Source organism: Octopus sinensis, linkage group LG7 (genome assembly GCF_006345805.1).
Source record: "Octopus sinensis linkage group LG7, ASM634580v1, whole genome shotgun sequence".
NCBI lineage: Eukaryota > Metazoa > Mollusca > Cephalopoda > Octopoda > Octopodidae > Octopus > Octopus sinensis.
Window position 1 is genome coordinate 12,945,694 of NC_043003.1, and position 12,220 is coordinate 12,957,913.

A 12,220-nucleotide genomic window follows, 5' to 3' on the forward strand; every position below is an offset into this window, starting at 1 on the left:
AATAACATCCTGCCTTCGCAGTGACAGCATGGAAAAACGTGTGTTTAACAAACGAAAGGAATAAATAACTGAATAAGGTGTCGTTGATGCTGCATCACCGAAGAATCTGTAACGTGGGCTTACATAATAAACGATATCGTAGAGAATGTTATTTCATTGATTTGTTTCTCTTTATGAAAACTCTCAGCTTAGTTCGCTCTGCATGGCGGAAAGTGTCGGCTGTTGTTTACTGCTCATGCTTCAACAACCCTGCGGAGAACTATCGTTATTATCATCATCATCATTGTTGTTGTTGTTGTCCTCTTCTTTCAGTTTTGTTTCTATTTCTAGCAGAGTGTCTTTCCGATACCCAGGGCCAAAGAAACACGCTGTATACATTGGTAGGCCATTAAAATAAAACACACCAGATTGTTCATTTACAAAGTCATGTGATATATTTCTTTACTGCCCACAAGGGGCTAAACATAAGAGGGGACAAACAAGGACAGACAAAGGGATTAAGTCGATTACATCGACCCCAGTACGAAACTGGTACTTTATTTATCGACCCCGAAAGGATAAAAGGCAAAGTCGACCTCGCCGGAATTTGAACTCAGAATGTACCGACAGACGAAATACCTATTTCTTTATTACCCACAAGGGTCTAAACATAGAAGGGGCAAACAAGGACAGGCATGGGTATTAAGTTGATTACATCGACCCCAGTGCGTAACTGGTACTAAATTTATCGATCCCGAAAGGATGAAAGGCAAAGTCGACCTCGGCGCAATTTGAACTCACAACGTAACGGCAGACGAAATACCGCTAAGCATTTCGCCCGCAGTGCTAACGTTTCTGCCAGCTCGCCGCCTTCTAACAAAGTCATGTGATACAAAGAAAGAAAAAGCGTGGTGGGGGAAGAAAGAATGAAAAATGAAAGAAGAAAAAAATTTTAAAAACTAGGAAAAAGGAAAAACAAGAAAACAAAGAAAATAAAAGGAAAAATAGGAAAGAAAATTCACATCGACAATGTTCTCAATACGTGTGACTTGCCACTCAAAACAAACTTTTGCACTTCTTGCATGGATGGTAAACGAGAGATCAGCTGCTACTGCCGTTGATGCTTCACAAATCTCTATATATAAAGCTACATAATGCAACATTTTTACTTTTCAAAAATTCCATTTCTAAACGGTCGAAAGAAACCCGAGCAACGCCGGGCGATACTGCTAGTCTATATATATAAAGCTGAAGTTGTCTGTGTATGGCAGATTTGGTAGCCTTCAACTAACACTATCTTCTCCGAGACCCTGCGGCGCAAGTTGACCAAAATTGAGAGTATGATAGAAGAAGGCTTGCTCTTCCTTCCTTAGAAGAAAAAATTCAAATCGAACCATGTTAACACCAAAAATTATTTACATCAAAAAGGTGCTTTTTTTCTATGAAAATCCCGTTTTTATGATTTTTTGATTGCTGTGTCGCCATTTTTCGGTGTATTTCAACAAGAAAAATGTTCACTTTAAGAGAATAACAAGCTACATAATGCAAAATTTTTACTTTTCAAAAATTCCAATTCTAAAGGGTGGAATCAAACCCGAGCAACGCCGAGCGATACTGCTAGTTTTAATAAAAACTTTTCCAGAGATTATTTCAAGAATGACTTGGCGATATAATCATTGAAGAATTTTACGGAAAAGCCAATATCATTTCTACATATTTTTTGCTTGTTCAAAGACGGATAATCTTGTATTCCCAGTTATCAAGACAAAATGAATGTTGTAAAGGGAGATCTTAAACATCGCTGTGAAAATCTAATTGTAGAGCTTTGTAATATCCAATTCATCGTTTATCTTTTACTCATTCCTGTCATTGGACTGCGGCCATGCTGGGGCATCAGCTTGAAGGGTTAAGTCGCATAAATCGACTACTAGACTTTTCTTTAAAGCCTTATACTTATTCTATCGATCTATCAAGCATTGATGGGGGGGGGACAAAGACGCACACACACACACACACACACACAAACACATACATACATTAGGTAGACAGACAGAGTCTACCTGCTGATGTGTAACAGCTCTACACAGGTAAAGCGAAATTAAATTACAATTTAATTTTATACAGGCATGCGTGTGTATGTGTGCGTGCGTATATGCGTGCGTGTGTGTGCAACAGGCTTCTTTCAGTTTCTAATTTCTTTACTGCCCACAAGGGGCTACACACAGAGGGGACAAACAAGGACAGACAAACGGTTTAAGTCGATTAAATCGACCCCAGTGCGTAACTGGTACTTGTTTAATCGATCCCAAAAGGATGAAAGGCAAAGTCGACCTCGGCGGAATTTGATCTCAGAACGTGGCAACAGACAAAATACCGCTAAGCATTTCGCCCGGCGAGCTAACGTTTCTGTCAGCTCAGTGCCTTTGGTTTCAAATTTTGTCACAAGAGCAGCAGCAGCAATTTTTTAAGGGGGGGGGGAATGAGGCGATTACATCGACCCCAGTGAGCTGCTGGTTTTTACTTTATTGACCCCAAAAGGATGAAAGGTAAAGTCGACCTCGATGGAGTTTGATCACAGAGCGTAGCGACAGGCGAAATACTGCTAAGCATTTCGATCAGCATGCTAACGATTCTGCCAGCTCGCTGCCTAGCACAATAATAATAATAATGATAATAATAATAATAAAAAAAAAATAATAATAATAATAATAATAATAATAACCCTTTCTTTTATAGGCACAAGGCCTGAAATCTTGAGGGAGAGGGGCTAGTCGTTTACATTGATCCCATTGTTTGACTGGTATTTACTTTATCGACCACGGAAGAATGAAAGGCAAAGTCAACCTTGATGGAATTTGAACTCAGAACATGTCATCTCAATTCTTTCTACTATAGGCACAAGGCCTGGAATTTATGGGGAAAGAGACAGTCAATCACATCGAACCCAGTACTCGACTGGTACTTAATTCATCAAACCCAAAAGGATGCCAGTGCTCTACTGGTACTTATTGTTATCGACCCCAAAGGGATAAAATATGAGGTCGACCGCTGCAGAATTTGGACTCAGAACGTAAAGAGAATTGAAATGCTGCTAATTTAATTGCATATATTTTAATTGTTTGTTTGTTCATACGTTTCGTCTCATTCGATACCCTGACCCCAATGTTTGTTTTGTCTGCCCTCGTATCGTCCCCTCTTTTTCTCAACCTCAGGGTTAATAAAGAAATTGACTTATCTCAGAACAGCAAAAAAAGAACAATGAAAACAAATAACATCTTATGATGTACAAAAAACAAAGTTTAATTTAGAATGTTTCATTATTCATGTTTAGGGGGTTTTTGAGGAATAAAATCATTTGAGTCTGAATTTTCTGTTGATTCTTCCTCTTCCTCCTCTTCATCATCATCATCATCAATTATTATTGGTCGTTTAGATATTTTTCTAGGAGGTGAATTTTCGGAATCAACATCATGCACTGGAAGTGAGGTTCTTTTATTGCTGCTTTTAACCTCAGATTTTGAAGATGTTTCGGATAATACTGACTTGTCTTTAGCATGAGATGGTACCTGGAAGTCTAAGGACACCTCGTGATTGGCAGTGATGAAGCTAGACTTTGGACCTGCATTAAAGAAAAGAAAACAGCATTCATTATAAAATCCCTGTATCAGAGCTAAGAAAATAAATAACATCTTTAGATAAAGTAGATCTTCTAAAATGAGAACCTGCTCTATCCCAACCTCTTCCCTCCTACCTTAACTCCCATCTAACATCCTCCCTTCCTGGGTTTGTTGATTTGCAAGCTACATAGTGCCAGTGACATAAAAAAAAAACATCCAATCAGTTAGCAACGATCTTAGTATTGCATGCTGCATTGTGGGTAACCTCACTGGTGCTGGTGCCACAAAAAAAAGTACCCAGTGACAGGCATTAGGAAGGGCATCCAGCCATACAAACTAAGCCAATGCAGACACTGGGACATGGTGCAGTCCTTCGAACCATCAGATCCTTGTCAAACCACTCAACCCATACAAGCATAAAACATGGAGGTTAAATGATGATATAATCATCATCAACATCATTATTTAACGTCTGTTTTCCATGCTGGCATGGGTTGGACGGTTTGACTGAAAACTGGTAAGCTGGGCAGCTGCACCAGGTTCTGATCTGATTTGGTAAAGTTTCTACGGCTTAATACCCTTCCTAACGCCAACCACTCCAAGAGTGCAGTGGGTGTTTTTTACATGTCACCAGCACAGGTGCCATTGATCTGACACCACGTCTACAGTCTCACTTGGCTTGACAAGTTTACACAGCACAGTATATTGTCAAAGGTTTCAGTCCTCTGTCACTGCTTCCTTGAGGCCCAATGCTCAAAATGGCGCTTTTTACGTGCCACCAACACAGGTGCCAGTCAGACAGCACTGGCATCAGTCACAACTACAATTTCACTCAGCTCAACAGATTTTTCACAAGTACAGCCTATCACCCCAACATTTGACCATCTGTGCAGGTTGTTCAGTAAGAAATTGCAGAACCTTCACCTGTCATCTTAGCTGTTAGGGTTATTGACTCATGATAATAAGGTTGTGAGTTCAATTCCTGGCAATGCATTGTGTCCTTGAGCAAGACACACGTGAACTCCATTTTCCATTTCCCTCATTCATTATAATCTCAACGAACACTGCAGAATTCCTGAAGTAGACCCAGTGACACTTATATCAAAACTGTGGATAACATCAGGTAGCCTAAACAGTGAAAGTGCTTTAACCGACATGCTACTAACGGTATACCCAAACTCCAAATAATTACTTTTTGTATTTGGTTTGCCAGATTCTTTATCTGAATACGTGTGTTGAAGAATATTTTATTGTGTCTGGGGAGAGTCATTCTCTTTTAGTGCCTTATTATTTAACACGCTCATTAGCTCGATTTAGGAAAATAAAAAAGTAAATGAGTGAAAATCGAATTGGTGTGTGTGTTAAATAATAAAGCACTAAAAGAGAATGACTCTCCCTAGATAATAATATACAATAATATATATATTGATCTGGCGCAGGAGTGGCTGTGTGGTAAGTAGCTTGCTTACCAGCCACATGGTTCCGTGTTCAGTCCCATTGCGTGGCATCTTGGGCAAGTGTCTTCTGCTATAGCCCCGGGCCAACCAATGCCTTGTGAGTGGATTTGGTAGACGGAAACTGAAATATATATATGTGTGTGTGTGTATGTGTTTGTGTGTCTCTGTTTGTCCCCCTAGCATTGCTTGACAACCGATGCTGGTGTGTTTATGTCCCCATCACTTAGCGGTTCGGCAAAAGAGACCGATAGAATAAGTACTGGGCTTACAAAGAATAAGTCCCAGGGTCGATTTGCTCGACTAAAGGCGGTGCTCCAGCATGGCCGCAGTCAAATGACTGTAAAAGAGTAAAGAGTATATAAACTGGCACTCTATCAGTTATGACAAGGAGGGATCCAGTTAATCCAATCAACAGAATAGCCCGGTCATGAAATTAACTTGCACATGGTTGAGTACTCCACAGACACACATACCCTTTACATGGTTCTCAGAGGGATTCAGTGTGACACAGAGTTACAGGTATTACTCATTTTTGTCAGCAAAATGAAGGAGATTTATTATGAACACTGTCCCAATAAAATAAAGATAAAACAAATATACGTCAGGTGCAGGTGTGGCTGTGCAGTAAGAAGCTTGCTTCCCAATCACATGGTTCCAGGTTCAGTCCCACTATGTGGCACCTTGGGCAAGTGTCTCCCACTACAGCCACAGGCTGACCAAAGCCTTGTGAGTTGATTTGGTAGATGGAAATTGAAACAAGCCTGTCATGTGTATGCATATCATCATCATCATCATCGTTTAACGTCCACTTTCCATGCTAGCATGGGTTGGACGGTTTGACTGAGGGCTGGCGAACCAGATGGCTGCACCAGGCTCCAATCTTGATCTGGTAGAGTTTCTACAGCTGAATGCCCTTCCTAATGCCAACCACTCCGAGAGTGTAGTGGGTGCTTTTACGTGCCACTGGCACAGGGGCCAGTCAGGTGGTACTGGCAATGACCTTGCTCGAATCTTTTTACACATGCCAACGGCACAGGTGCCAGTAAGGCGATGGTGGTAACGATCCCGCTCGAATGGTGCCTCTTACATGCCACCGGTACGGAAGCCAGTTAGCCGCTCTGGCAAGTTAGCCACTCTGGCATATATATATATATATATATATTATATATATATATATAGAGAGAGAGAGAGAGAGAGAGAGAGAGAGAGAGAGAGAGACAAACAAACACACACACACACACACGCCCCGTCCAATTGATGGTGCTGAGTTGTAAAACATTTAAACCAAAGTTTCTCAAAACAACTTGTCCGACCGTCCCATAGGCCTCCCCTTTGAGAAACACTGATTTAACCTAAATTTGAAACACCAGCAAAAGAAGGAATAAAGATAGACCTTTTTTCTATTCCAAAGAATGCTTTATCGATTGCATTCTCCTCACCTGGAATCGATTTTTGTAATTTTTTCAAGACTTGTACACGTCCTGATACCGTCGGTATCTACATATCAAATTTGAGCACAATCGGATGGAGGATGCTCGAGATCCTAGGAGACACACACACAGACAGACAGAATGGATTTTATATAATAGATATAAGATATATATATATATATATATATATATATATAGGCACAGGAGGGAGTGGCTGTGTAGTAAGTAGCTTGCTTACCAACCACATGGTTCAGGGTTCAGTCCCACTGTGCGGTACCTTGAGCAAGTGTCTTCTACTATAGCTTTGGGAGTGTATTTGGTAGATGGAAAATGACAGAAGCCCATTGTATGTGTGTGTGTGTGTGTGTGTCTGTCCCCACCAACATTGCTTGACAGCCGATGCTGGTGTGTGTTTACGTCCCTGTAACTTAACAGTTCGGCACAAGAGACCAATAAAGAATAAGACCTGGGGTTGATTTGCTCGACTAAGGTAGTGCTCCAGCGTGGCCACAGTCAAATGACTGAAACAAGTAAAAGACTAAAAAGAATATATATGTGTGTGCGTGTGTGTGAGAGAGTGTGTGTGTGTCTTTGTCCCCCAATACAGCACAACAACCGGTGTTGGTGTGTTTATGTCTCCATAACTTAGCAGTTCAGCAAAAGAAACCAATGGAATGAGTACCAGGCTTTAAAAAAAAAAAGTAAGCACTGAGGTCAATTCATTCAAATAAAAATTCTTCGAGGCAATGCCCCAGCATGGCCACAGTCTTATGACTGAAACAAGCAAGCAAAAGAAGGGGAAAAAAAGGGGTACATACCAGACATGATGTAGCTGATGGTAGAATAGGGAGTGAAATGGAAGTCCTCTTTTAGGTAACCCTTCAGCAGCATCATAGCTATAATCCTCTCACACGTCTGTCTTGTTAACGTCGGTGCCTTAATCTCTCTTACTCGTAGGGTCGGAGCTCCTTTACCAAACCAAGCATCGACCAATTTCGTCAACGTGTGGAACTGTTCAATTTGCCGGCCACGTTTAACCAAAGTCAGTACATCAGCTGCATACTTGTTGACATTCTTTGTCTTAATTGCTGGAAGTGTAGAAGCATTAACATTGTTTTATAATATCACGATTGGTTTTTTAAGTGGCGGCAAGAGCATGTGGTACAGTTAACATGTGCTGGCTCGTTAAGAGATACATAAATGGAATCTAAGTAGCACTTGGTAACATTACATAAAACTGAAGCCTTATGTAATTACAGAGAGGTATATGAGCACAGATTGTGAGTGGTGAATACTTAATGAAGGGAAATGGTAATGATATTGGTCTCATCATAGCTTTGAAATGAATCTAAGGTTCTTGAAAACCAATAGCTTGATATGACCTTTGAGTTTTCTCAGCAGATACGCAATTAAGGCCTATCAAGAACCGCAAAGACACTGAGCAAAAAAAAAAAGGTGGGGGGCTTTAAAAATATTTAAGTATGATGTTAATGTATTTATTGTTTTAAAGGGTCGTATCGGGGGCAAATTGTTTATTTATGTTTTCATGTTGTAAACAACTATCATTAATCATCACGTGCTGAAGTGTTATAGCAAGCACAGCAATGTTTTGATCTGGGGCAAGTGTTTTCTATTACAACCCCAGGCCAGCCAAAGTCTTGTGGGTGTATTTAGTAGACTGAATCTGAAAGAAGCCCATCATACACGAGCGCAAGTGCGCATGCATGTGTGAGTATGTGTATGTTGCATGTGTGTGTGTGTGCTGGTGAAGTTTGTACTTTGTGTGTATGTTGCATGTGTGTTCCTGTGTGTGTGTGTATGTTGTTTGTGTGTGTGCATGTATTTGTATGTGTGTGTATGCTGTATGTGTGTACGTTGTATGTGTGTGTGTATGTGTGCATATGTGTATTTGTGTGTGTGTATGTGTGTGTGTTGTATGTGTATGTTGCATGTGTGTGTGGGGGGGGTGAAGTTTGTACTTTGTATGTATGTACATGTGTGGCTTGTCCGTGTATGTATATGTTTGTCTGAGTGCATAGCTGTTCTCTGTGTGTGTGTGTGTGTGTGTGCATGCGTGTTGTATGTATGTGTGTGTGCATGTATTTGTATGTGTGTGTATGTGTGCATATGTGTATTTGCGTGTGTATGTGTGTGTGTATATGTGTGTGCATGTATGTGCATGTGTGTGTGGATGGGTGGGTTTGCATGAGAGTACATTTCTGAGTATCTTTGCTTTTTCCCTCCCATCTTGACATGACTCAGAAGACCAGCCAAGTTGAATCGTAGCAGAGACCAATCATCATCATCATCATCATCATTTAACGTCCACCTTCCATGCTAGCATGGGTGGGACAGTTTCACAAAAACCAACCAGACAGAAGCCTGCACCAAACATCTGTGACTGTTTTGACAGGATTTTTACAGCTGGATGCCCTTCCTAACACCAACCACTCAGTAGAGTGGACTTAGTGCTTTTTACATGGCACAAGCACAGGCAAGGTCAGTTTTGGCAAGGTTTTTACACTTAGATGCCCTTAACACCAACCACTCTGCTGAGTGGACCAAGAACTTTTTTACATGGCACAAGCACAGGCGAGGTCAGTTTTGGCAAGGTTTTTACACTTAGATGCCCTTAACACCAACCACTCTGCAGAGTGGACCAAGAACTTTTTTACATGGCACAAGCACAGGCGAGGTCAGTTTTGGCAAGGTTTTTACACTTAGATGCCCTTAACACCAACCACTCTGCAGAGTGGACCAAGAACTTTTTTACATGGCACAAGCACAGGCGAGGTCAGTTTTGGCAAGGTTTTTACACTTAGATGCCCTTAACACCAACCACTCTGCAGAGTGGACCAAGAACTTTTTTACATGGCACAAGCACAGGCGAGGTCAGTTTTGGCAAGGTTTTTACACTTAGATGCCCTTAACACCAACCACTCTGCAGAGTGGACCAAGAACTTTTTTACATGGCACAAGCACAGGCGAGGTCAGTTTTGGCAAGGTTTTTACACTTAGATGCCCTTAACACCAACCACTCTGCAGAGTGGACTTAGTGCTTTTTACATGGCACAAGCACAGGCAAGGTCAGTTTTGGCAAGGTTTTTACACTTAGATGCCCTTAACACCAACCACTCTGCAGAGTGGACCAAGAACTTTTTTACATGGCACAAGCACAGGCGAGGTCAGTTTTGGCAAGGTTTTTACACTTAGATGCCCTTAACACCAACCACTCTGCAGAGTGGACCAAGAACTTTTTTACATGGCACAAGCACAGGCGAGGTCAGTTTTGGCAAGGTTTTTACACTTAGATGCCCTTAACACCAACCACTCTGCAGAGTGGACCAAGAACTTTTTTACATGGCACAAGCACAGGCAAGGTCAGTTTTGGCAAGGTTTTTACACTTAGATGCCCTTAACACCAACCACTCTGCAGAGTGGACCAAGAACTTTTTTACATGGCACAAGCACAGGCAAGGTCAGTTTTGGCAAGGTTTTTACACTTAGATGCCCTTAACACCAACCACTCTGCAGAGTGGACAAAGAACTTTTTTACATGGCACAAGCACAGGCGAGGTCAGTTTTGGCAAGCACTCCACAGAATGGACCAAGTGCTTTTTTTATGAGGCACAAGCACAGGTAAGGTAAGTTTTGGCAAGGTTTTTACAGCTGGATGTCCTTCTTAACACCAACCACTCTGCAGAGTGGACCAAGTGCTTTTTATGTTGCACAAGCACAGGTGAGGTCAGTTTTGGCAAGGTTTTTACAGCTGGATGCCCTTCCAAATACCAACCACTTTACAGGGTGGCATCATTCAAAGGCTAAAACAATGCAAATGTGCATTGTGACCAGCGATGCACAACAACATCTGATAGCCTGGTTGGTCACGTGATCACATAGTATTAAAGGTTTACAAGTCAATATTGTGCTTTACTTTTAAGTTAGGAGTGCTTTGTTTTCAGTTTTAAGGTTATCTTTACAGATATTCTATAGAGTTCAGAGTCAGTACTGAATGTTATGTTAGGTAGTTCCATACATGAATACATCGATGTAAACAATGCTATCAATGATAGAAAAATAATGTAACGGGTGTATATACAAATTTCAAGAATTATTGCTCTTTCGTCAGCACCACTTCCAATCCATCAACTATGAAAAAATGCATTGCTAAAAAGCCCACTATGTTTAACAGTGTAACACTCTCAGATAGGAGGGTTAAAGGAGAGGAGGAGAATTAGAGTAACTAATCAATTCTTCAAGCCTAAAAAGAAAAATCTCATAGCAAAGTCACTTACTGCTTGTGGAGGCAGCCTTGCAGTTATCACACATGTGATTACAATCTGAGGAAGACCAAGTCTCACCAAAATGCCGGGCAATCATGGAGCGTCTGCATCTAGGAGAGGAAAACACCAGAAATTTTACAAAAACATAGACAGTAAACTATCTTTTAAGTGCAGGGTGTGTAGTTTAAACTCTCACTTGGCAGCTATGTGGTTTCAGGTTCAGTCCCTCAGCATGGCACCTTGGGCAGGTGTCTTCTACTATAGCTCCAGGACAACCAATGCCTTGTAAGTGAATTTGGAACATGAAAAAACTCTGTGTGTGTGTGTGTGCGTGTGTGTGTGTGTGCATGTGTGTGTGTATTTATCTCTCTATCTTTCTCTCTCTCTCTCTCTCTCTCTCTCTCTCTATATATATATATATATATATATATAGAGAGAGAGAGAGGAGAGAGAGAGAGAGAGATACAACAGGCTTCTTTCAGTTTCTGTCTATCAAATTCACTCACAAGGCTTTGATTGACCTGAGTCTATAATAGAAGACACTTGTCCAAGGTGCTGCACAGTGGGACTGAACCCAAGACTACATGGTTGGAAAGCAAGCTTCTTGCCCACAGAGCCACACCAGCACCTGCGTAAAGAAATATTTAACAACCTCAAAAATGTCAATAGATTGTTAATATTCAAATGATTAATCTAATGCTGATCTGGAGTGAAACAATAAAACAATGACAAGCATGGAGTACCATTTTGTCATAGACTTACCGACTAACATCTGAGCAATAATCCATTAATGCATATAAATTCTCAATTCCTGTTTGTTCCGTGAAAACCATGGTACTCTGCCTCATAACATCATTGAGACGGTAATAGATAATGCAATGGGCTACTTTGTCATCACGACCTAACAATACAATAAACAAAGACATATATATATATAGATTCAGATAAATATGGTACATAAGTTAAGGCACCAGAATTTAGTACGGTATTATCCATACAATTTCAAAGTTAAGTGATTAAAATCAAAATAAGTAACTAGGGTATCCAGAGGTAATGCAGTACGATCGTTTCATGCAACTCCATTTAATTGAACAATGCAATCATTACATCAATTTAAAATGCAGAGCAATCTTCAGCTGCACAAAGACATAGAATTTAATTTAATTAGAACAGATGGACACAGTATAATTATACCTAAAATCTCCAAGAAGTTAAGGAGATAGACAAAGAACATGTTGTTTCCACTTCAGCATAGAAGTTACTAAATTATCCAACTATGATTTCTCTCTGCTCCCTCAGCTCTACCCCTAACAGATACTGCTCTTTATTGTTTCAGCCTTAGATATACAAGGATTTGATAAACTAGTCTATAAATTAAAACTGACTCCATAAAAACAAATAAAATCACTGACAGGCAGAGTCTTCTTGATAATTTAGTAACTTCTATGCTGAAG

The 12,220-nt window shown here is 40.6% G+C and overlaps 1 protein-coding gene across 2 annotated transcripts in view; it reads right to left on the bottom strand.

Moving 5' to 3' along the window:
• Nucleotides 1–225: 225 nt before the first annotated feature.
• Nucleotides 226–12,220, bottom strand: part of LOC115213964 (ATP-dependent DNA helicase Q1-like) — a 48,591-nt gene continuing 36,596 nt past the window's right edge. Inside the window, exons 9-13 of one of the 2 annotated variants that reach the window (XM_036504558.1) lie at nucleotides 11,529–11,667; nucleotides 10,779–10,876; nucleotides 7,302–7,571; nucleotides 3,374–3,598; nucleotides 226–287 (exon numbers count right to left, since the gene is read on the bottom strand). In XM_036504558.1, coding sequence (XP_036360451.1) covers nucleotides 241–287; nucleotides 3,374–3,598; nucleotides 7,302–7,571; nucleotides 10,779–10,876; nucleotides 11,529–11,667 — 779 coding nt within the window. In that variant the 3' untranslated portion in view covers nucleotides 226–240. Of the gene's footprint in view, nucleotides 288–3,260; nucleotides 3,599–7,301; nucleotides 7,572–10,778; nucleotides 10,877–11,528; nucleotides 11,668–12,220 lie in introns of those variants that run through there. The other variant, XM_029782968.2, reaches the window with a different exon arrangement.